The sequence below is a fragment of the Mesoplodon mirus genome (genome assembly GCF_964341445.2).
Source record: "Mesoplodon mirus genome assembly, chromosome: 6".
Taxonomy (NCBI): domain Eukaryota; kingdom Metazoa; phylum Chordata; class Mammalia; order Artiodactyla; family Ziphiidae; genus Mesoplodon; species Mesoplodon mirus.
In genome coordinates, this window is record NC_138982.1 from 128,507,220 (window position 1) to 128,531,478 (window position 24,259).

General features: G+C 37.9%; 1 protein-coding gene across 4 annotated transcripts in view; it reads right to left on the reverse strand.

The window, feature by feature from the left end:
• APP (amyloid beta precursor protein) overlaps nt 1–24,259 on the reverse strand; it is a 294,233-nt gene that overhangs the window by 162,559 nt on the left and 107,415 nt on the right. For all 4 annotated transcript variants that reach the window (XM_082625057.1, XM_082625056.1, XM_082625055.1 and 1 more), the window contains exons 4-5: nt 13,499–13,611; nt 11,156–11,349 (exon numbers count right to left, since the gene is read on the reverse strand). In XM_082625057.1, coding sequence (XP_082481183.1) covers nt 11,156–11,349; nt 13,499–13,611 — 307 coding nt within the window. The remainder of the gene's footprint in view (nt 1–11,155; nt 11,350–13,498; nt 13,612–24,259) is intronic.

Genomic DNA, 24,259 nt, shown 5'->3' on the forward strand with positions numbered 1-24,259 from the left:
CACTTAGAATGATAGATGCATGTCATCACACATTTGTCCAAACCCATTTGTACAATATCAGAAGTGAACCCTAAAGTGAACTATGGACTTTGGGTGATAATGATGTGTCAATGCAGGTTCATTGATTGTTAACACATGTACCACTCTGGTGGTGATAATGACAATGGGGGAGGCTATGCACGTGTGACACTTACAGTGATAGATGCATGTCATCACACATTTGTCCAAACCCATTTGTACAATATCAGAAGTGAACCCTAAAGTGAACTATGGACTTTGGGTGATAATGATGTGTCAATGAAGGTTCACTGATTGTTAACACGTGTACCACTCTGGTGGTGATAATGATGATGGGGGAGGCTATGCATGTGTGACACTTATAATGATAGATGCATGTCATCACACATTTGTCCAAACCCATTGTACAATATCAGAAGTGAACCCTAAAGTGAACTAGGGACTTCAGGTGATAATGATGGGTCAATGCAGGGTCATTGATTGTTAACACATGTACCACTCTGGTGGTGATAATGACGATGGGGGAGGCTATGCACGTGTGGGGGCAGGGGGTATACAGGAAATCTCTGTACCTTCTGTTCAATTTTGCTGTAAACCTAAAATTACTCTAAAAAATAATCTTGAATAAATTTTTAAAAATCCAAGATAGGAAGTGGAGGTGATCAAGTATGTAGATATAACATAATCATAAAAGGGATGATGGGGAACCAAGAGATAGAGGAAGGTAGAAAGAGATGTTGAGGTAGAGGAGAAAATTCATTAATTTATTCAACAAACATGTACCAAGCACCTACTCAATCGCAGATACCACAATGCAGAAATTCACAATGGATGACCGATGACTGTGAAGGGGTCATTTGAGGAGCATGAAGGAGAGTGACGCTAGGAACCAAGGAGAATGGAGTTGGCTTGGATCAATTGCTATGTGGAAGGTGATAGGTCATCAAATAGTGATAATTCGGTGTATCTAGTAACATTAAGATCCCAGCTGATGTTACAGCATGAATAAGAAATGGAATTAACTGGTGGGGTTATATGACATGATACATCAACCTTAGAAAACTAAGAAGCAGTTAAAGGGAGAAATTAATTTCTCCCAAATATGGAGGACTGATGAAAATATCTTTAGAAAATGTGAAGGGTATCAATAAGTCCAGGATATTCAAATGAGTATGTAAAAATGGTTATCCATTGGGTCCATCCTGGTCAGAAAGAACCAAAAAAAGAAAGAGGATAATGGACTAAAAGACTGAATTGGGGAGGTGAAATCAGTAGGACATAATTAGTGTCATAGGTCTAAGATCAGATCATATTTAGAGAGTACTGTCGAATCTGGAAACCCTGTAGGTGCAGCATTTCTTAGTGATGACAGAGTTCAAGGATGACTATTGCAGACAGCAGAAATGGCACATAAATGAAGGTGACTAGGAAAAGCCATCTACGTTTCAACTGAATGTCAATTTGAACAGTGATATAACTGAAAACAGAAATAGGCAAGGTGACCATATGACCTGGTTTTGTCTAAGTCCTTTAGTTAAGACTGTGGTCCTAGTGTCAAATTTGGTTTGAATAACAAATTGTGTAGTTGCCCGAGTAATAGGTAATGTAATAAATTAAAAGAAAAAAAAGTGTTAAAGAACAGTATACTAGTGTCCTATAGTTTGGTGGTTGTAACAAAGAAGGCATATAGTAGTCGTATAACCAGAGATATGGGTATAAAAGAAGGTACAGTTACTGGCTGATGGTAATAAATAAATGAGGGACTTGAGGCCAGAACGGGAAGCCCTGTGGGTCTCTTACCAGGAATGGTGAGACAGGGTGTAGGAAAAGAAAGGGTCACTGAGAACGATTTCATAAGATATGATGTTAGTAATGCTTTCAATTAGGTCGGTAAGTTGGAAGGAGTGTAGGAGGAAAAGATCAAGACACATTGAAATCTATTCCCAATAAAAAGTAGGTTTTAAAAGACACAAAAGATATGTTAATTGCAGAGGAGGGCCTGACAAAAGTCTGTCACTCTCAGGTAAAGCACAAATACCCATTTTTAATTGTAAAAGTCCCTCGTATATAAATCATCATGAATGGCTGGTCACTAACCTTGATACAGGGTTACAAGTACACACCTAGCTCCATATGATTTTAACAGCAGTCATTGAGCTTTCTTGGTTTACTCACCATTATTTGGGTTGTTTACTAAGTACAGAGTCAATTCAGTAACAAGTGATCAAGTATCCAACAGACCGGAATAAAGAAAATGGCTGAACAACCTCAAATTTCCTTTTTAATACTGATTGCATTGGCATCATATAGTAAGAGCCCCGGGGACAAGACAAGAAGGATTTCAATAAGTCACCCTTAAACTTTCAAATCCTGATATGACTGAGGAATAATATGAAAAAGTTATAAAAATAATAAGTAAGCAACTCCAACTTTTAGACAAAGTGGCAATTAAACAAAAAAAATGGACATTTCTACAACTGGCACGTGGAACACAGGTGAGGGGACCAGCCGTGGACCAGAATGCAATGCTCAGAAGATTTCCCACTGGCCAGTCCTGCTCTCACTGATGTTTCCTGCCACGGGAGAAGAAGAATTTATACTATTTAACTTTCATCTCTTAGAAACATAAAGAAATATTGTAAGCATACAGTTAACTTATGCCTTATTTCTTTCTCCCGATCTTTAGAATTTGTTTGTTTAGCTTTATGCTTGCCACGTTAAACTCAATTTTTCTAAACTGCATAATGAGGAAACACAAAAAAGCTTAACAAACAAGAGAGTCATGATAAAATTGGGCAACAGCCACGAGAGAAGCCTGTACTATTAACTGATAAGAAATAAAAACTAGGGTACCTCAGTATACATAGATTCTTATATATTTGTAAAATAGATTGTACTTCTGTACAATTATTTTTAAAATTCTACAAAATGCTATTAAAAAATCTGTGCCTGACTATATAAAAATCAGAAAACTTTATTAATTATTATAAGTCTTACAATTCATATTTAATGTTTTGTTTGGAAATCTGTAACACTAGGAAACATCTGAGAAAATACTGAAGGAAAAAGTGAAGTGATATGTCATCATCACCTTTGGGGGAGGAGATAGGATGAAACTGATGGCTGAACCAGATGGCCTTTCTAACCAAAAGTTGCTGATTTTATAATTTTATGATCTGAATATAAATGTTTGCCTTTAATTAAAAAAAAGAGTCTATAAGTTATGGGATTAAGATTCCAAAGAAAAAGAGGTGAAAATATATTTCTTAAAAATCACAAAACCAGACAAAGAACTGTTTTTAAAACATCTTTATTGGACTATAATTGCTTTAAAACGGCGTGATAGTTTCTGCTTTATTACAAAGTGAATCACCTATACGTATACATATATCCCCATATCTCCTCCCTCTTGTGTCTACCTCCCACCCCTGTATCCCAACCCTCTGGGTGGACACAAAGCACCTGTGCTATGCAGCTGCTTCCCACTAGCTATCTATTTTATATTTGGTCATGTATATATGTCCATGCCACTCTCTCACTTCATCCCAGATTAACTTTCCCCCTCCCTGTGTCCTCAAGTGAATTCTCTACATCTGCGTCTTTATTCCTGTCCTGTCCCTAGGTTCTTCAGAACCTTTTTTTTTTTTTTTTTAGATTCCATATATATTTGTGTGAGCATATGGTATTTGTTTTTCTCTTTCTGACTTACTTGACTCTATATGACAGACTCTAGGTCCATCCACCTCACTACAAATAACTCAATTTTGTTTCTTTTTATGGCTGAGTAATATTCCATTGCATATATGTGCCACATTTTCTTTATCCATTCATCTGTCAATGGCCACTTAGGTTGCTTCCATGACCTGGCTATTGTAAATAGAGCTGCAATGAACGCTGTGGTACATGACTTTTTGAGTTATGGTTTTCTCAGGGTATATGCCCAGTAGTGGGATTGCTAGGTCGTATGGTAGTTCTATTTCTAGTTTTTAAGGAACCTCCATACTGTTCTCCATAGTGACTGTATCAGTTTCCAATCCGACCAACAGTGCAAGAGGGTTCCCTTTTCTCTACAGCCTCTCCAGCATTTATTGTTTGTAGATATTTTGATGTTGGGCATTCTGACCAGTGTGAGGTGATACCTCATTGTCATTTTGATTTGTATTTATCTAATGATTAATGATGTTGAGCATCCTTTCACATGTTTGTTGGCAAACTGTATATCTTCTTTGAAGAAATGTCTATTTAGGTCTTCTGCCCATTTTTGGATTGGGTTGTTTGTTTGTTTGGTATTGAGCTGCATGAGCTATTTATAAATTGTGGAGATTAATCTTTTGTCAGTTGCTTCATTTGCAAATATTGTCTCCCATTCTGAGGGTCGTCTTTTCATCTTATTTATGGTTTCCTTTGCTGTGCAAAAGCTTTTAAGTTTCATTAGGTCCCATTTGTTTATTTTTGTTTTTATTTCCATTTCTCTAGGAGGTGGGTCAAAAAGGATCTTGCTGTGATTTATGTCATAGAGTGTTCTGCCTATGTTTTCCTCTAAGAGTTTTATAGTGTCTGGCCTTACATTTAGGTCTTTCATCCATTTTGAGTTATTTTTGTGTATGGTGTTAGGGAGTGTTCTAATTTCATTCTTTTACACGTGGCTGTCCAGTCTTCCCAGCATCATTTACTGAAGAGGCTGTCTTTTCTCCATTGTATATTCTTGCCTCCTTTATCAAAACAAAGGTGACCATATGTGCGTGCGTTAATCTCTAGGCTTTCTATCCTTTTCCATTGATCTATATTTCTGTTTTTCTGCCAGTACCATTCTGTCTTGAGTACTGTAGCTTTGTAGTAGAGTCTGAAGGCAGGAAGCCTGATTCCTCCAGCTCCATTTTTCTTTCTCAAGATTGCTTTGGCTATTTGGGGTCATTTGTGTTTCCATACAAATTTTGATATTTTTTGTTCTAGTTCTCTGAAAAATGCCATTGGTAGTTTGATAGGGCTTGCACTGAATCAGTATATTGCTTTGGGTAGTAGAGTCATTTTCACAATGTTGATTCTTCCAATCCAAGAACATGGTATAACTCTCCCTCTGTTTGTATCATTTGTAATTTCTTTCATGAGTGTCTTATACTTTTCTGCATACAGGTCTTTTGTACCCTTAGGTAGGTTTATTCCTAGGTATTTTAACCTTTCTGTTGCAATGGTAAATGGGAGTGTTTCCTTAATTTCTCTTTCAGATTTCTCATCATTAGTATATAGAAATGCAAGAGATTTCTGTGCATTAATTTTGTATCCTGCTAGTCTACCAAATTCATTGATTAGCTCTAGTAGTTTTTTGGGAGCATCTTTAGGATTCTCTATGTATAGTACCATGCCATCTGAAAACAGGGACAGTTTTACTTCTTTCCCGATTTGGATTTCTCTTATTTCTTTTTCTTCTCTGAATTCTATGGCTAAAAATTCCAAAACTACGTTGAATAATAGTGGTGAGAGTGGGCAACCTTATCTTGTTCTTGATCTTAGTGCAAATGGTTTCAGTTTTTCACCATTGAGAAGGATGTTGGCTGTGGGTTTGTCATATATGGCCTTTATTATGTTGAGGTAAGTTCCCTCTATGCATACGTTCTGGAGCGTTTTTATCATAAATGGGTGCTCAAATTTTGTTGAAAGCTTTTTCTGAAGCTATTGAGATGATCATATGGTTTTTCTCTTTCACTTAGTTAATATGGTTTATCACATTGATTGATTTATATATATTGAAGAATCCATACTATCTGGGATAAACCCCACTTGATCATGGTGTATGATCCTTTTAATGTGCTTTTGGATTCTATTTGCTAGTATTTTGTTGAGGATTTTTGCATCTATGTTCATCACAGATATTGGCCTGTAGTTTTCTTTCTCTGTGACATCTTTGACTGGTTTTGGTATCAGGGCTATAGTGGCTTCTTAGAATGAGTATGGAAGTGTTCCTCCATCTGCTATATTTTGGAAGAGTTTGAGAAGGATAAGTGTTAGCTCTTCTCTAAATGTTTGATAGAAGTTGCCTGTGAAGCCATCTGGTCCTGGGCTTTTGTTTGTTGGAAGATTTTTAATCACAGTCTCAATTTTGGTGTTTGTGATTGGTCAGTTTATATGTTCCATTTCTTCCTGGTTCAGTCTCAGAAGTTAGTGCTTTTCTAAGAATTTGTCCACTTCCTCCAGGTTGTCCATTTTATTGGCATAGAGTTGCTTGTAGGAATCTCTCATGATCCTTTGTATTTCTGCTGATTCCATTGTTACTTCACCCTTTTCATTTCTAATTCTATTGATTTGAGTCTTCTCCCTTTTTGTCTTGATGAGTCTGGCTAATGGTTGATCAATTTTATCTTCTCCAAGAACCAGCTTTTAGTTTTATTGATCTTTGCTATCATTTCCTTCATTTCTTTTTCATTTATTTCTGATCTGATCTTTATGATTTCTTTCCTACTGCTAACTTTGGGGTTTTTTCTTCTTCTTTCTCCAATTGCTTTAGGTGTAAGGTTAGGTTGTTTATTGGAGATTTTTCTTGTTTCTTGAGGTAGGATTGTATTGCTACAAACTTCCCTCTTAGAACTGCTTTTGCTGCATCCCTTAGGTTTTGGGTCATCATGTTTTCATTTTCATTTGTCTCTAGGTATTTTTTGATATCCTCTTTGATTTCTACAGTGATCTCTTGGTTATTTAGCAGTGTATTTTTTAGCCTCCATGTGTCTGTATTTTTTACGATTTTTTCCCTGTAATTGATATCTAGTCTCACAGCATTGTGTTCGGAAAAGATACTTGATATGATTTCAATTTCTTAAATTTACCAAGGCTTGATTTGTAACCCAAGATATGATCTAACCTGGAGAATGTTACATGAGCACTTGAGAATAAAATGTATTCTGTTGTTTTTGGATGGAATGTCCAATAAATACCAATTAAGTCCATCTTGTTTAATGTATTATTTAAAGCCTGTGTTTCCGTATTTATTTTCATTTTGGATGATCTGTCATTTTGTGAAAGTGGGGTGTTAAAGTCCCCTACTATGATTGTGTTACTGTCCATTTCCCCTTTTATTTATTTATACTACTGTTAGCTTTTGCCGTATGTATTGAGGTGCTCCTATGTGGGGTGCATAAATATTTACAATTGTTATTTCTTCTTCTTGAATTGATCCCTTGATTATTATATAGTGTCCTTCTTTGTCTCTTGTAATAGTCTTTATTTTAATGTCTATTTTGTCTAATATGAGAATTGCTACTCCAGCTTTCTTTTGATTTCCATTTGCATAGAATATCTTTTTCCATCTCCTCACTTCCAGTCTGTATGTTTCCCTAGGTCTGAAGTGGGTCTTTTCTAGACAGCATATATATGGGTCTTGTTTTTGTATCCATTCAGCCAGTCTATGTCTTTTGGTTGGCGCAGTTAATCCATTTACATTTAAGGTAATTAATGCATGTATGTGCCTATTACCATTTTCTTAATTGTTTTGGGTTTATTATTGTAGGGCTTTTCCTTCTCTTGTGTTTCCTGCCTAGAGAAGTTCCTTTAGCATTTGTTGTAAAGCAGGTTTGGTAGTGCTGAAATCTCTTAGCTTTTGCTTGTCTGTAAAAGTTTTCATTTCTCCATCGAATCTGAATGAGATCCTTGCTGGATACAGTAATCTTGGTTGTAGGTTTTTCCCTTTCATTTCTTTAAATATGTCCTGTCACTCCCTTCTGGCTTGCAGAGTTTCTGCTGAAAGATCAGCTGTTAACCTTATGGGGATTGTCTTGTATGTTATTTGTTGCTTTTCCCTTGATGCTTTTAATATTTTTTCTTTGTATTTAATTTTTGATAGTTTGATTAATATGTGTCTTGGTGTGTTTCTCCTGGGATTTAACGTGTGTGGGACTCTCTGCACTTCCTGGAGTTGATTGACTATTTCCTTTCCCATATTAGAGAAGTATTCAAGTATAATCTCTTCAAGTTTTTTCTCAGTCCCTTTCTTTTTGTCTTCTTCTTCTGGGACACCTATAGTTTGAATGTTGGTGCGTTTAATGTTGTCCCAGAGGTCTCTGAGACTGTCCTCAACTCTTTTCATTCTTTTTTCTTTATTCTGCTCTGCAGTAGTTATTTCCACTATTTTATCTCCAGGTCACTTATCCATTTTCTGTCTCAGTTATGCTGCTAGTGATTACTTCTAGAGAATTTTCAATTTCATTTATTGTGTTGTTCATGATTGTTTGTTTGCTCTTTAGGTCTTCTAGGTCCTTGTTAAATATTTCTTGTATTTTCTCCATTCTATTTCCAAGATTTTGGATTATATTTACTCTCATTACTCTGAATTCTTTTTCAGGTAGGCTGCCTATTTCCTCTTCATTTTTTGGTCTGGTGGATTTTTACCTTGCTCCTTCATCTGCTGTGTATTTCTCGGTCTTCTCATTTCCCTCAACTTACTGTGTTCGGGGTCTCCTTTTTGCAGGCTGCAGGTTCGCAGTTCATGTTATTTTGGGTGCTCCCCAATGTGTATGTATTAGGCTGCCCCCAATGTGTAAGGTTGATTCATTGGGTTGTGTTGTCTTTCTATTGTAGGGAACTGGTGCCTGTGTTCTGGTGGAAGAGGCTGGATAGTATCTTTCTGGCAGGCAGAATAGCGTCTGGTGGTATGTTTTGGGGTGTCTGTGACCTTATTATGATTTTACGCAGCCTCTTTGCTAATGGGTGGGGTTGTGTTCTGTCTTGCTAGTTGTTTGCCATAGGGTGTTGAGCACTGTAGCTTGCTGGTCATTGAGTGGAGCTGTGTCTTAGCATTGAGATGGAGATCTCTGAGAGAGGTTTCAGTGTTTTATATTATGTGCAGCCGGGAGGTCTCTGGTGGACCAACATCCTGAACTTGCCTCCCTCAACTCAGAGGCTCAGGCCTGACACCCAGCCAGAGCACCAAGCCCCTGGCAGTCACACGGCTCAGAAGAAAAGGGAGAAAAAAGATAAAGAAAGAAAGAAAAAAGTAAAATAAAGTAAATAAAGTTCTTAAAATAAAAAAAAATTATGAAAGATTAAAAAAAACAGGTAAGAAAGAAGAGAGCAACCAAACTAAGAAACAAATCCACCAATGATAACAAGGGCTAAAAACTATAGTTAAAAAAAAAAAAGAAATGAAAATGGACAGACAGAATCCTAGGACAAATGGTAAAAGCAAAGCTATATAGACAAAATCATACAAAAAAGCATACATGCTCGCAAAAAGAGAAAAAGGAAAAAATATATATATATATAAAATAAAAGAGGGCAACCAAATCAATAGAGAAATCAAACGACGATAATAAGCTCTAAATAGTAAACTAAGATAAACATAAAACCAGAAACAAATTAGATGCAGAAAGTAAATCCCATTTATAGCTGCTCCCAAAGTCCACTGCCTCAGTTTTGGGATGATTCATTGTCTATTCAGGTATTCCACAGATGCAGGGTACATCAATTTGGTTGTGGAGATTTAATCTGCTGCTCCTGAGGCTACTGGGAGAGATTTCCCTTTCTCTTCTTTGTTCGCACAGGTCCTGGGGTTCAGCTTTGGATTTGGCATTCCCTCTGCATGTAGGTCACCTGAGGGCATCTGTTCTCTGCCCAGACAGGATGGGGTTACAGGAGCAGCTGATTAGTGGGTCTGGCTCACTCAGGCCAGGGGGAAGGAGGGGTACAGAATGTGGGGTGAACCTGCTGTGGCAGAGGCTGGCATGACATTGCACCAGCCCCTGGCACAACGTGTGATCTCCTGGGGAAGTTGTCCCTGGATCATGGGACCCTGTCTGTGGCGGGTTGCACGGGCTCCCAGGAGGGGAGGTGTGGAGAGTGACCTGTGCTTGCACACAGGCTTCTTGGTGGCTGCAGCAGCAGCCTTAGCATCTCATGCCCGTCTCTGTGGTCCACGCTGATAGCTGTGGCTCGCGCCCGTCTGTGGAGCTTGTTTAGGCGGTGCTCTGAATCCCCTCTCCTCACGCACTCCGAAACAATGGTCTCTTGCCTCTTAGGCATTTCCAGACTTTTTCCTGGGCTCCCTCCCGGCTTGCCGTGGTGCACTAACCCCTTCAGGCTGTATTCACGCAGCCATTCCCAGTCCTCTCCCTGGGATCTGACCTCCGAAGCCCGAGCCTCAGCTCCCAGCTACCACCTGCACAGGCGCCTGGGCAGACAAGTATCTCTGGCTGGTGATTGCTGGTCGGCAGATCCTCTGTGCAGGAATCTCTGTGCTTTGCCCTCTGCACCCCTGTTATTGCGCTGTCCTCCGTGGCTCTGAAGCTTCCCCCCCACCCACCCCCCCGTCTCTGCCAGTGAAGGGCCTTCCCAGTGTGTGGAAATGTTTCCTCCTTCACAGCTCCCTCCCCGAGGTGCAGGTCGTGTCCCTATTCTTTTGTGTCTGTTTCTTGTTTTTTCTTTTGCCCTACCCAGGTACGTGGGGGAGTTTCTTGCCTTTTGGGAGGTCTGAGGTCTTCTGCTAGCATTCAGTAGGTGTTCTCTAGGAGTTGTTCCACATGTAGATGTATTTCTGATGTATTTGTGGGGAGGAAGGTGATCTCCAGGTCTTACTCCTCTGCCATCTTGAAGGTCCCTCCCAGTTAAAGAACTTTAGCAAATGTTTAAGTTTGCCTCTGAGTTCATTTATATAGGAAAAGATGACAAAACACAAAAAACCCACAAAAACAGAAAACAAAAACCCACAATAACAGAAACAGAATCAAACCTTTCTTAACAAAAATTCAGATTTAGCTAATCAGTGATGAAATGATCCCTAAATCTCCCCTGCAAATTTCTAAATTACAGATCAAAACAAAATGCCATGTCACTCACCCAGATAGCAATTCTCTGTAGTACTACCAGTGACCTATTATAATATCAGTGGAATTATGATCCCAACTCTTGAGATTAAAATAAAATAGTTCAAATTAACTCAGTGATGGCTGATCAATTATACTAAAATTAAATGGTAGGCCATAACCAGAACAGAACCTCATGGTTAGATTTTTTTTCCATAAAAACAAAATCTGATAGGAGTGGGCAGAGATTATTTAAATGAGAAACAGAAAGATAGACAGATTTATAGAAGAAACAAAACTATATGCTAGATGTTCTGGCACCTACAAAAGACCAAACATGAAGGCCCCCTTACCTCCCATCTGCATAGTCTGTATCTGCTCCACCCCACCAGACATCCGAGTCATCCTCCTCTGCATCTGCTGAGTCAATATTGTCACTTTCGTCGGCCAGTGGGCAACAAACAAACTCCACCCCTCTGAATTTGTCAATTCCACAGGGCAGCAGCATGCCATAGTCATGCAAGTTGGTACTCTTCTCACTACAGGTCTACAAAAGGTAAGGAGAAAACAATGAGAGTACTGGAATAGATGTGCTTCATTGTAAGAAAATCTCAATTATAACAACACACAGGCTCAGTGTATCAAGAACCAATTTCACAATGGAAAGAATCATTTGCTTTTTGAGGGGATTTACAACAGTTTCTTTAGCACAGGCTTTTTTGGTACCCTTAATTTTTAAGTTTGTTACTTATTTAATAAGGATGTGTTGTTATACTATAGAAATTAATTAAAAAATAGGAATAGAAACTAATTGGGAGCTAAGATGTAGAAGAGGCTGCACTGTGAATAGTTATCAGAGAATCAGTGCTTTGTGGCTTCATTAGCATATCAGGAAGTAGTGATAGTTTCACGTATATCCCCCCAACCCACTTCTACCTCTCTTATGTACGGAAGCCTCTCTCCCTCAGACCTATCGCATTCTAGAAATTCTAACTCTCTTGGCTCACTTCCAAAATAACAATCCTGGGAAGAGAAGAAATTAGCCTTTGCTATGAATCAGAACTTAAAGTCAGTAGAGATTTCTCCTTCAATATCCTTTTGCTTTCCTGGGATTTGCTAAATTCTCACACATTTAGATTAACATAAAGCTTTGAAAGCATCCAATGGTGACAGAGGATAATTCAACACACATAGGTAAACAATGAAATTTTAAAGAGTGTATTTTGACCTCATAGGAATTAGAGTCAATTTGTTTCTTAGGAGAGAAAAAAAATTTTTTTAATCTCAAGAAGAAATGAAAAATGAGGTTATCAGATGGGTACTGGGCTTTAAATTACCTAGTTTGTTTTCTTAATATCTGCTCTTAAACATTTTTATATAAAGACAATGTCATTTTCCAGTAAATTAAAACATATTATTTTAAAAAAGGCAAAATTAATGCTGGATCTTAAGTGGTGTTTTCTGCCTAATAGCGTTAAGGCTATGATTCAATGTTTAAATGAAGGTAGATCAGGGTTTCTCAACCTCAGTATCACTGACATTTTGGACCAGATCATTTTTCAGGGCAAGGGGAGAGGAAAAGCTGTCCTGTTCACTGAAGAATGTTTAGCAGAAGCTCTGGCCTCTGGCCACCAATGCCAGTAATACCACCCCTTAAGCAAATCATGTCTCCAGACATTGGCTCATGTTTCTGGGAAGGGATGTGGAGTAAAACTGACCCCATTCGAGAACCACTGAGCTAGATAAAGTAGGCTAATTCTAGGAGACTGATCACATTACAGAAAAACTATATAAATTTACTATATAAATTTAAAGGGACAAAGCAGTTTTGAAGGTAGTAATATCAAAAAGTGACATTTGATTGCATTACAAAAAAACTATATAAATTTACTATATAAATTTAAAGGGACAAAGCAGTTTTAAAGGTAGTAATATCAAAAAGTGACATTTGGGGAATTCCCTGGTGGTCCAGTCGTTAGGACTCTGCGCTTCCACTGCTGAGGGCCCGGGTTTGATTCCTGGTGGGGGAACTAAAATCCCACCAGCCAGGTGGCACGGCCCCCCCAAAAAGGTGACATTTTATGCTAATTTTTTTATGTCTCTTATCAGCTTTGCCAAAAGCAGGGGTTAGCAAAGCTTAGAATTGGTGCCATAGACTCATCTACTATGGATCAATGAAGGTGGTAGCATGGCACAGTGAATACAAAATTGGGTGGCACAACTTAGAAACTGAGCTTTCTAACTGTGGCTTTCAGGTTGGTACAGGACAAGCTATTGTTCTACCACTGTGTTCCCGAACAGATAATAGAGAAAAAGGTTAAATCATGAAAACTTGGTATACGAAAAAAGAAAACAAGAGATCAATTTAAAAAAAAAAATTAAAGGTATGTTTTAAGGTTTATAGGGAGTATAAAATTGTAGTTTCTAAATTATAAAACATGGCATAGACATAACAAATCTAAATATAAAATACTCATGGATGGTTTTTAAAATAATAATAACTTATTTATCAACACAGCTGTTGCCTCAAGATATCCTCTTAAAATATTCATGAAGTCTTTTATTTTTAACAATAATAATTTTAAAAACATATTTATCAACACAACTGTTGCCTCCAAATACCCTCTAAAATGTCACTGTGCATAGTTCCTAGGAAGTCTTCACTTTAAAAGTAGAAAGAATGAATGGGTTGGTACCTCTTTGGCAACAGTGTGCCAGTGAAGGTGGGTTTCACAAACATCCATCCTCTCCTGGTGTAAGAATTTGCACTTGTCGGGAACGAGGAGAGCATCACTTACAAACTCACCAACTGCAAGAAAGGAAAACAGCTTCATGTCATCCTGTCTGCATCCCAAGGGTCTTATCCCAGTGACAGTAACAAGGAAAGACGGGCTGAAAGAACTTCAGAGAGGTTATACAGCTTTCAGAATGATGAAGTAATCAATCCAGGAAAGACTAGTACTTTTAGAATGTTGAGTCCTGCTTCCTTAAACAGCCAAGTTCCTTGCCACATTACCTTGATGGTTAAAATACTTCCTACATGTCTTAAGTGAAATTTTAACTTAACTAGTATGAATCTCTGACTGCAAATTAACCATACAAAAAATTGGCATTCAATTGCAACAAGGATTAAAAAGTGATAGATTGACACTGCCTAGGCAATCATTGAGAAGAATCAAAATAAATGATTGGACATTCTTTCTTGGACATTTTAATTTCTTTGTAAGCTAATAGAAAATTTAGCATTTTTCTACTTCCTAAACAAACAAAATCTATATATACACATATGTGTATTATTATTATTTTTAATATATGCTTAGTGTTTTTATTTTATTTTTTTTTGATCATCAAGAAATTTAATTAAAGTAATGGTTACTTTTCAAGTGTATGGAATCACAGAGGAAAACAGAGAAATTCAACTAGATCCATAAAATTTTACTTCTTAAAAAAATATCTGATGCAAATACACATATGTGTATTATATGTTTATATACAATACACATATATACACATACACAGAGAGTTTAACTCAATTAAATTATGAAAACTCCTTAGACTTTTGCTATATATATATTTTTAAATTATATATCATGCAAAGTATTTTTAGCATTGCTGGTACTTCAGATATAAAGATATTATTGATACATAAAGTCCTATAAGAATTCACATTCTCATAAGGGTGAAAGTTGGATAATTACAACATAATGTATAAGCTGTGGGCTTAATTTTTATTTGCTTTGCTCACTACAGTATCCCCCGCTTTCAGCATAGATTCTGCACACAGTAGGCAATAAATGTCTTGATGAATGAAGAAATTAAATGCTGTAGTAGAGATAAAGTGATGGGCCAACATAGTGCACATATCTGCTTGGGGTGTGCTGGGAAAGACCTCAAAATAGAAATAACATTAAAGATGAGTCTAAATGGAGGAGCAGGAGTGTGACATGTAAGAAATGAATGGGAAGTTGCAAGATGTAAGGACAGTATCTATCTTGTTTAACATTCTATTCCCAATCCATGGTCCAGTGTTGGCAAACATGACCATATTGGATGGATGGATGGTTGGAAGGATGGCAAAAGGAAACCTTCTGTGCAAAGAAAGAATAAGGGACAAAGCATATCTGTAGAAGAGGCAGAAGTTCACTGTGGCTGGAACACATGGTAAGTGGGAAAAAATGTCCATAAATAAATAAGACTGGAGAAATATGGTGGACTCCAGTTTTAGAGTCTAAGGTTTTAGATGCCATTTTGGATGTAACATAGGCCAAAGGATATTTTAAACAAGAATGATGTGCTCAAGTTTGATTTTCAGGTAAACTCTTTAATCAAGTGAAGGATGGACTAGTGTTGTGAGACCATAAAAGCAGGGAGACCACTGAGTAAGGTACTGCAGTCCTTCAAGCAAGACATGCAAGAAGAGATTTAAAGCCACGACTACGAATGAGCAAGGAATACAAGTTGTCCACATATCAGAAAGACAAGAACAATTTTTTTACTTGCATAGTCCGTTACATGAAATTTTCTGAAATGCTACATAAAGAGATAAATGTCCTAAGAAGGGGAAGAAAAATACTTTTCATTCCCTTTATATAAAAAGGGCTTGTGGGATCTTAGTTCCGACCAGGGATTGAACCCGGGCCCTTGGCAGTGAAAGTGCAGAGTCCTAACCACTGGACCACTGGGGAATTCCCTAAAAGGATTCTTTAAAACTCTCTTTCTATAAAGGTGCTTAAATTTTAGTCTGTTTCTAGCTGAAACATGCACGTCTCATGATATTTACGTATTTATTTAAATAAATAATATTTAGATCAAAATCTAAGCAAATCACAGGGGATAAACAGTGTCATCTTGTCATTCCTCAAATCTCTGAAACAATCGATGGTGCCCATAGCATCGTATTGTGAGTCACAGGGAATGCAAGAATTAATGAGACACGGTGCTCCCAAGGGCTGTGTGCAGTTGGTACTTGGTGAGGAAGGAACCCTTGAGTCCACGGAGTGGCTAGTTCTCCATGTACATCACTGCATCTCAGCTCCACAACAGCTGTGTGATGGATCTCTTATAATATAAATCTCATTTCCCAGAAACATGTCTAAGGCCGCCTACCTTCAGGAGATTATAACCTAGCTCCAGAGATAAACATTAAGTTATAAATTATAAGGAAAGAAATGACAAAATACAAGTGATGTCACATTTTTCTTTTGCTTTTACGTAGAATACTGTAAAACAAAAGAACAGATAACACAAACAAACAAAAAAAAACAAACAAACTAAAACCCAGATGAGTTGGGAGAATGAAAAAAAAAAATCCTCATCCAAAACCAATATACCTTTCTCCAAGTGGACTCTTCATGGTTTCTCAGGGCAGGCAATCAACCATAGCAAGAGTACTTTATATCTGAGGCATCCCAATTTTCAAGGCCACAGGAGGCCAGAAGTGACCAGTGACCTGAAGATGCTTGCCTGATTTATTAGCTCTGGTCTGTCAAGCCATACTGCCATATTTACAAATGCCCAAAATACTAAGCAATGTTTTTCTATTTTACAAGTAGTTATCTGGAAAGGTTCAATGTCTGGCCCAAAGCTATTATATCAGTTTATGAGACAATCAGGAGAAGATATTGGATATTCCCAACTTTGTCCTGAAATAGTTCTTGTGGCATAAACTGGGTAATAGCTGCCAGACAACAAAGTGTCTTGTTTTACTTGACCTTAGGCCAACCTGCTGAGGAGTAGATTTTAATGCAAAGTCAAAGTCACTGAAAGATATCTACCTTGGTAAAATCTAATGTTCATCAAAAGGACACATACAGCATTAATTTATAAAAGGATATTTGATTTTTTTTATTTGAAAAATGACACTTCATTTCATAGTGTAAAAATGCTCTTAGGTTTCTAATATTGCACATAAGCCAAGAAATGTATGTCCCTCAAATGAGGTTGTTTTTGTAAAGGACTAATACTGGTTATTTCATAGGCCCTCGGGACTAATGGCAAAATAGAAAACTCATTGTACTCTAACATCAAAATAAAATTCAGCAAAGACTGGATTTTACAACCTTGCTTATATTACTTTCAAAGCTGATAAAACATACTAGAATGTTACACATCAGAAATTTTAAAGTAATTAAACCACAAAAGTCTTTGAAAATTTTTTTAATAAGGAATTAAAGAGAAGTAGTAAAAATACGACAAATCCTTTTTCAGAAACGGGTTTAGTTTAACATGGTTTATGTACGTTTTCTCTCTTTTTAATTCTAAAAGCATTATTCTTAAAAACCTATGATATGACAGGGGATTACGTGGGAACTCTGCACTTTCCACTCAATTTTGCTGTGAACCTAAAATTGCTCTAAAAAATAGTTTTTTAATTAAAAAAAATCTGATAGTATATATACCTGGAGTTTCCATATAGAACCATGCACACTTTAATTTTTAAAAACAAACCTTCTGTTTATTTGGTTTGATCCTCAGGTAAAAAAAAAAATTTTAACAGAATTCAAGTGAAAGAGACCAAAATAAATTAAGTATCATAATGAGATAATTAAGTATCATAATGTTTCGGCTAATGCTGAACTTTAGGAATTTGGCACCATTTAATCCTAGTGGTTCAATTCAGTGTACACTGTGCATATTTACTGATAATCATACAACCTGGTTTCTTGTTTTTAAAATTCACAATTTATATTACACACACTGCAATTGAAAGGGAATTTTCACAGCTAAGGAACAAGATCTGTGCTTGGCTTCTTAGCTAAAAAGTCTTGGCAAGGTAAACAATAATGCCAAATTCAGCTGGGACTCTGCAGGCATCAATCCACTGGCTCTTTGGTGGTCTTTGAGAGGACTGGCTTACTTAAATTACCTCATTTTGCAGATGGGAGGAAAATAATCCAGGTCAAGTGGCCTGCCCACAGAGCCAGCTGGCAGGGGAACTGACCTGAAAATCTGAATCTCTGGACTCTCCATCCAAGTGTGGTAACTCAACTTGCTGCCATTTAAAGTCTGTTCAAAATGGGTTATTTGGCTAATTCCCTTTGGCTTTTATAAAAGTAGATTCACTTTTGGACTACAAAATACTTCAGTGTTGTGATCTACAATGTGGTCAGTTTGACAATAAAACTGGATTTAAATTAGCTAGCAAGTCATGTGAAACAGCTGAAAATGCATTCTACTGCACAGAATAGAACACAGGATAAACACAGAAGAGAATGCATGACCAACAGTGGCTTAAAAACACGGTGGGATTATTTCTCTCCCGTAAGAAGTCTGGTATTGAGGCTGAAGCTGCTGCAGATGTTCAATGCTGCCCTCAGGGACTAGGCTATTCTTATCTTTCTGCACTGCTGTCCTTAGCATGTTGGCATTTGTCATGATGTCTTGTGGTCACAGAACCTTGAGACTTCATATCCAAGCTTCAGACAGGAACAGGAAGAAAAGGCCAAGGGATGAAGGTTTTTTTTTTTTTTTTTTTTTCTTTTTGCGGTATGCGGGCCTCTCACTGTTGTGGCCTCTCCCGTTGCGGAGCACAGGCTCCGGATGCGCAGGCCCAGCGGCCATGGCTCACGGGCCCAGCCGCTCCGCGGCATATGGGATCCTCCCAGACCGGGGCACGAACCCGTATCCCCTGCATCGGCAGGCAGACTCTCAACCACTGCGCCACCAGGGAGGCCCGGGATGAAGGTTTTTTGTTTGTTTTTTTTTTTCCCTATTAAAGCTTTGCTGTCTTACATGGGAGGAACATCTTCCCCAGCATCCACATCCTATATACCATAGTTATGTTATCTGGCACACTAAGCTGCAAGGGAATCTGCAAAAAGTATTTTTGGCTGAGCACACTGTCACCATGAATAAGAAAAAAATCTGGAATTCTGTTCGAAAAGAAGAATTGGAAATGAATATTAAACAGGCAAGTACTATGAAATTTGAAGATAGGAATGTATTTTTCAATTTCTTTATGTTCCTTTTCAAGAGACAGATGATTCCAGGAAGAAGATAGAATAGAGCGACTAAAAACTAAAACCAAAGAGACTGTGAATCCATGGCACAGGGTGAAAAGGGGGGAAAGGATATCAGAAGAAAGAACAGAATTTCTCAAAACTGAGGCTGCTAAGTTTTTCAGAGTCAGAGTGGGATTGAACAGATTGATTAAAAAAGATTCCAGAACCACACATATGTTCTTCAAGACACAGAAAGCTCAGATGAATAAACTGTGTTTCTATGAATTCACAAAGACTAAAATGGTGTTGGCTAGAAACATCTGAAGTCTTTGTATTTTGGCCCAAGGTGTAACCTCTCTTCCTTGTCTCTCAAGAGTTAAGGGAAAGGGGGCGGGAGAACATTCTAGCAATGGAATTCCTGAAAAATGGCAAAGCCTCAGTTTCCTTCCTTGTGCTATACTCTTCTATGAGAGATGAGATGTGGCCCAGACCTGGCTCTCAAAGGTAAGATTCAATAGTTCCAGTAATTCTGGACCCTGTGCCCAGCACTGGCCTAAATGCTTCCTGGACATCATCTCACATCACACTCAGAACCACACACCGAAGCAGCTACAATGATCTCACTTTATAAGAGAAGAAGGTGAGACTAAGATGTTACATAATCAGCCCAGCTCACACATGTAGTAAATGGTGGAGTTGGGAGTATGAGTTAATATTCATAAAGCACTCAACTCAGTGCCCGCAACAAAGGTTCTCAGTAAATTATTTTATTAGTATTATTACTAATACCTTTTCCCCAGTATGTCATCGACCACTAAGGCTTCTCATATTAATACTAATTATAGTTACCTAGAACAGTAACAGCTACTGAAGGCAATGGGGTTTTATTTTCATTACGCCATCTCTACCAAGTTATAGTTCTATAGATAAATGGTATTACATTTGAGTATTGCTTATGATGTGAGAGGAAAAAACAGTGGTCACTAGGGTGGGGTGGAATCCCTAGGACTGGAGAAGTAGGGAATCCGAGTGATCAGTGCTTTCACCTTTCGCACTGGGCTCGCATGCCCTGGCTGTGAGGGTGTTTCCTGAATCCCCTCCGGTGCTCACCGTCCTTCATGCACTAACTCTCCACTGCATACCTTCTATTTTTCCTTAGTGCTGGGAATACAGCAGTCGACTAAAGAGATGAAACTAAATGGGATTCTGGTGGGGAAAGATAAAGCAAAAAAGTAAAAGAGAATGTCAGATGGTAATGAACATTACGGAGATAAGGAACATGAAGGGATAGAGGGTTTGGTGGAGAAGGGGGTAAATTTTTAAATAGTGTTCAGGGAAAGCCTCACTAAAAATAGGACATGTGAGTGAAGACCTGAGGAAGTGAAGTAACAAACCAACCAGATCTCAGAGAGAGGGACAAGTGCAAAGGCCCTGAGGCAGGAGCCTGCCTGGTGGGTTTACAGAATAGGAAGGGGACCAGGGTCGTCACAGATGAATGACAGACAGGAGGTCACTGAGTGGGAGCAGACTGCATGGGGCCTTAAACATTGCTCACACTCTGGCCAGCACCCTGAGGAGCACTGGAAGACTCTGGCATGGTTTTCTAAGCGACTTATTCTTGCCCAAGAGGGCAAGATTGGAAGGAGGAAGACCAGGTAGTAAGCTGTGGCAATGATCCAGGTGGGAGATGACAATGGCTTGGACCAGGATGATGGCAGTAGAGATGGTGGGCAGTGGTAAGAGTCTGGATACAGTGTGAAGATAGAATCTAAAGGATTAACTGAGGAGCATAAGAGAAAAAGTGTCAAGGAGCTAATGGTTCCATTCCAGGAGCTAGAAGATGCTTTATATTGAAGACGGCAGAAAACGATTGGGCAAGGCTCTCCTAATCTTTCCCAGGGCATGTGCAGATGAGTAGAACATTCCAGATTCATGTGCTTAGTAACCTACACTACTGCATCCATGCACATCAAAGTGAGAACTGTAAACAAGCATTCACTCAGGGGATTTTTAATTTTACCATGCCAGACTCTTCCTCTGCTAACATTTTTATTGAATTTGCTCATTACATATTGATATTTTGTAACTTTCACATGTTAACAAATAGGCTGGGACATTTTTCTGGAAGGTATTTGTGTTCAGGAGATGGAAAGAATAGTTACAGAAGCACACAAAATACTTTTCAACAAACTTTTCATGTGATAGAACTGTTATGGTCTTTGCTTCAGAGAATGGGTAGTTAATGGGTTCTCAAAGAGGACATGGGACAAGGGCAAATTACCCATTTGGAAAGATACATGCACCCCAAAGTTCATAGCAGCACTATTTACAATAGCCAAGACACAGAAGCAACCTAAATGTCCATCAACAAATGAATGGATAAAGAAGATGTGGTATGTGTATACATATATACATATATATATATATATATAATATGGAATATTACTCAACCATAAAAAAGAAGGAAATAATGCCATTTGCAGCAACATGGATGGACCTAGAGATTATCAGACTAAGTGAAATAAGCCAGACAGAGAAAGACAAACACCATATGATATCGCTTATATGTGGAATCTAAAAAATATATATACAAATGAACTTATTTGCAAAACAGAAATACACCCACAGACATAGAAAACAAACTTATGGTTACCAAAGGGGAAAGGTGGGGAGGATAAATTAGGAGGTTGGTATTAACATATACACACTACTATATATGAAATAGATAACCAACAAGGACCTACTGTATAGCACAGGGAACTGTACTCAATATTTTGTAATACCCTATAAGGGAAAAGATCTGAAAAAGAATACATATATATGTGTGTGTATATATATATATATATATATATATTTATATATATATATATACATATATATACACACACACACACACACACACACACACGTATGTGTAACTGAATCATTGTGTTGTACACCTGAAACCAACACAACGTTGTAAATCAGGTATACTTCAATTTAAAAAACAACAGGGCTTCCCTAGTGGCGCAGTGGTTGAGAGTCCGCCTGCCGATGCAGGGGACATGGGTTCGTGCCCCGGTCCGGGAAGATCCCACATGCCGCGGAGTGGCTGGGCCCGTGAGCCATGGCCGCTGAGCCTGCGCGTCCGGAGCCTGTGCTCCGCAACAGGAGAGGCCACAACTGTGAGAGGTCCGCGTACCGCAAAAACAAACAAACAAACAAACAAACAACAACAAAAACCGTGACTGCTGCTATCACCAACATTTCACAGTAACTATCACCAGATAGCAGTGAGAACTGACAGATGGCAGTCTTCAGATCAGAACTGTTTGCCAGATGGCAGAAATTACATGAATCAAGATAAGAAAAAGGCAAAAGAAGTGAAAACTAAAAGTTTCCTCTAAATCCTCTCTCTAATTTTTCCAAGTGAATGGAGCCCAGTCTCACGTACATACACAAATGGCAGCTTGTACTAGATAGAAATAGTGTTTGACCCAGGCTCTGAATAACACTGGTCTTAAGATGATGAAAACAGTGCAAAGGACATATGTTAAAAAGACAAGAATAAAATAAACGTTTGTTAGCAATTTTGCAGCTTTTTCAAAGCCTCACAAAGGTGTGAGTTAACAACTCTGATACTGCTCAGCAAGGGCACAATTGAATAATTGTGTAAATAGAAGGTGGATGTGGGGCCAGGTTTCCCACTGTTGGAGTGAGAATTTACAGATGAGCAAGGGGAGGAGGAAGAAGGATCCGTGTAATAATAGATTAGAGTTGGAGACATCAGGATGAACTGACATTTAGCTTAATATAGATACAAATGGTTAGCTATAGAAATATTCATACAAGAAGGACTGTACACAAATATGACGCCTCACTCTGCCAGTTGAGAGGACTTAAAAGTAAAGATGTTCCCGTAGCAATGAGCACACCTGACGCCCAGATTTCAGTTTTTCATATTCTCCAATAAAAGGAACCAGAGCTCCTTAGAGGAATAATGGATTCTAGGATTGGGGCATAAAATGTACAAAATGAGTTAGAGCATCTTGTGGAGAAAAAAATAAAAGAGGGTATTTCAAATAAGCACAGGAGCTAAATGAATGAGCTCCCAAAGGCCAAAACTGGAACAATTTGAGTAATAATATATATATATTATATATATATATATATAATTAATAAAGTAGTGTTAGATTATAACACAAAATATAAAATATTTATTTATGAGTCAAAATAACTGAATAAATAAATGGGTGGAAAGAGGCAAATTCTGCCTGTGCAGAATTCCAAATCATCTATGCCCTTGAGGAGGTGAGGCATAATGCTTTTAATTGTGGGCTATGCCTAGTGATTTCCTTTTGAAGAGTTCAATACACAATGGGGAGAAAAGAGCATCTTTACAGTGGAGAAACCTGACAACCACTACCCCAGCCATGTGATCAAAGTCAACAACAGTTACGTATCATGTTGATAATAGGTGCCCTTGATGTGATATGATGAAAAGGGCACTTTACCTCTCTAGTCTTTCTTCCAAAAACCCATAACCCCAGCCTAAGCATGAGAAAATTGCAACAGAGGGGCATCTAACAAAATACCTGACCAGTACTCCTCAAAACTGCCAAGGTCATCAAAAAGGAAGGTATGAGAAACTGTCATGGCCAAGAAGGGGCTAAGAAGACCTGGCAAGTAAATGTCATGTGGTTCTGGATGGGATCTTGGATCAGAGAAAGGACTTTAGGTAAAAACTAAGGACATAAATAAAGTATGAATAAAGGACAGACTTCATTAATAATAATGTATCAAAATTGGTTCATTAATTGTAACAAATGTACCATATTAATGTAAGATGTTAATATTAGGGGAAACTGGGCAAGGTGGTGTATGAGAACTCTCTGGGCTATCCTCTCAATTTTTCTGTCTATCTAAAACTTAAAGCAATGCCTACTTAAAAATATTTGAAGCTTCCACAACAAATTTTAATAAGGACATACCTATTTGCATCTATATCAACATTGTGGCCTTCAAAAACTGCCCATGAAATTACTGTCAACTGAAAAGAACTTGTGTTAAAAAAGATCTTTACTAACTTGGGTTTCTCATCTATGCCATCTAAAATAACTAGACAAAGCTTAGTTTTAAATTTTCTTAGCAAATCTCCTTTTCAATAATTTGTGTAATGTGTGGCATTTAAGTTCTTTTAAAAATTTCAGAATATTCACACATATATCAATAATAAAGGAAATTCTTTGCCTTCCAAGTTTAACCTTGTCTCAGAAATGTAAAAGTCACTGATCACAGAATTCAATTCCTCTTTACAGATTAGGAAACTTAGGCCTGATCTGGTTTCTGTCTAGTTAATAACAGAACCAGGTTCAACTTTGAGCCCTAAATCTATTGGAATGCTCACTATTTCAGCAAAGTGTTACATTATTCCACAAATTCTTTTTCTGGTTTTGTTTTTAATTTTTTTTATTGAAGTAAAGTTGATTTACAATATTATAAGTCTCAGGTGAACAGCACAGCAATTCAAATACATAT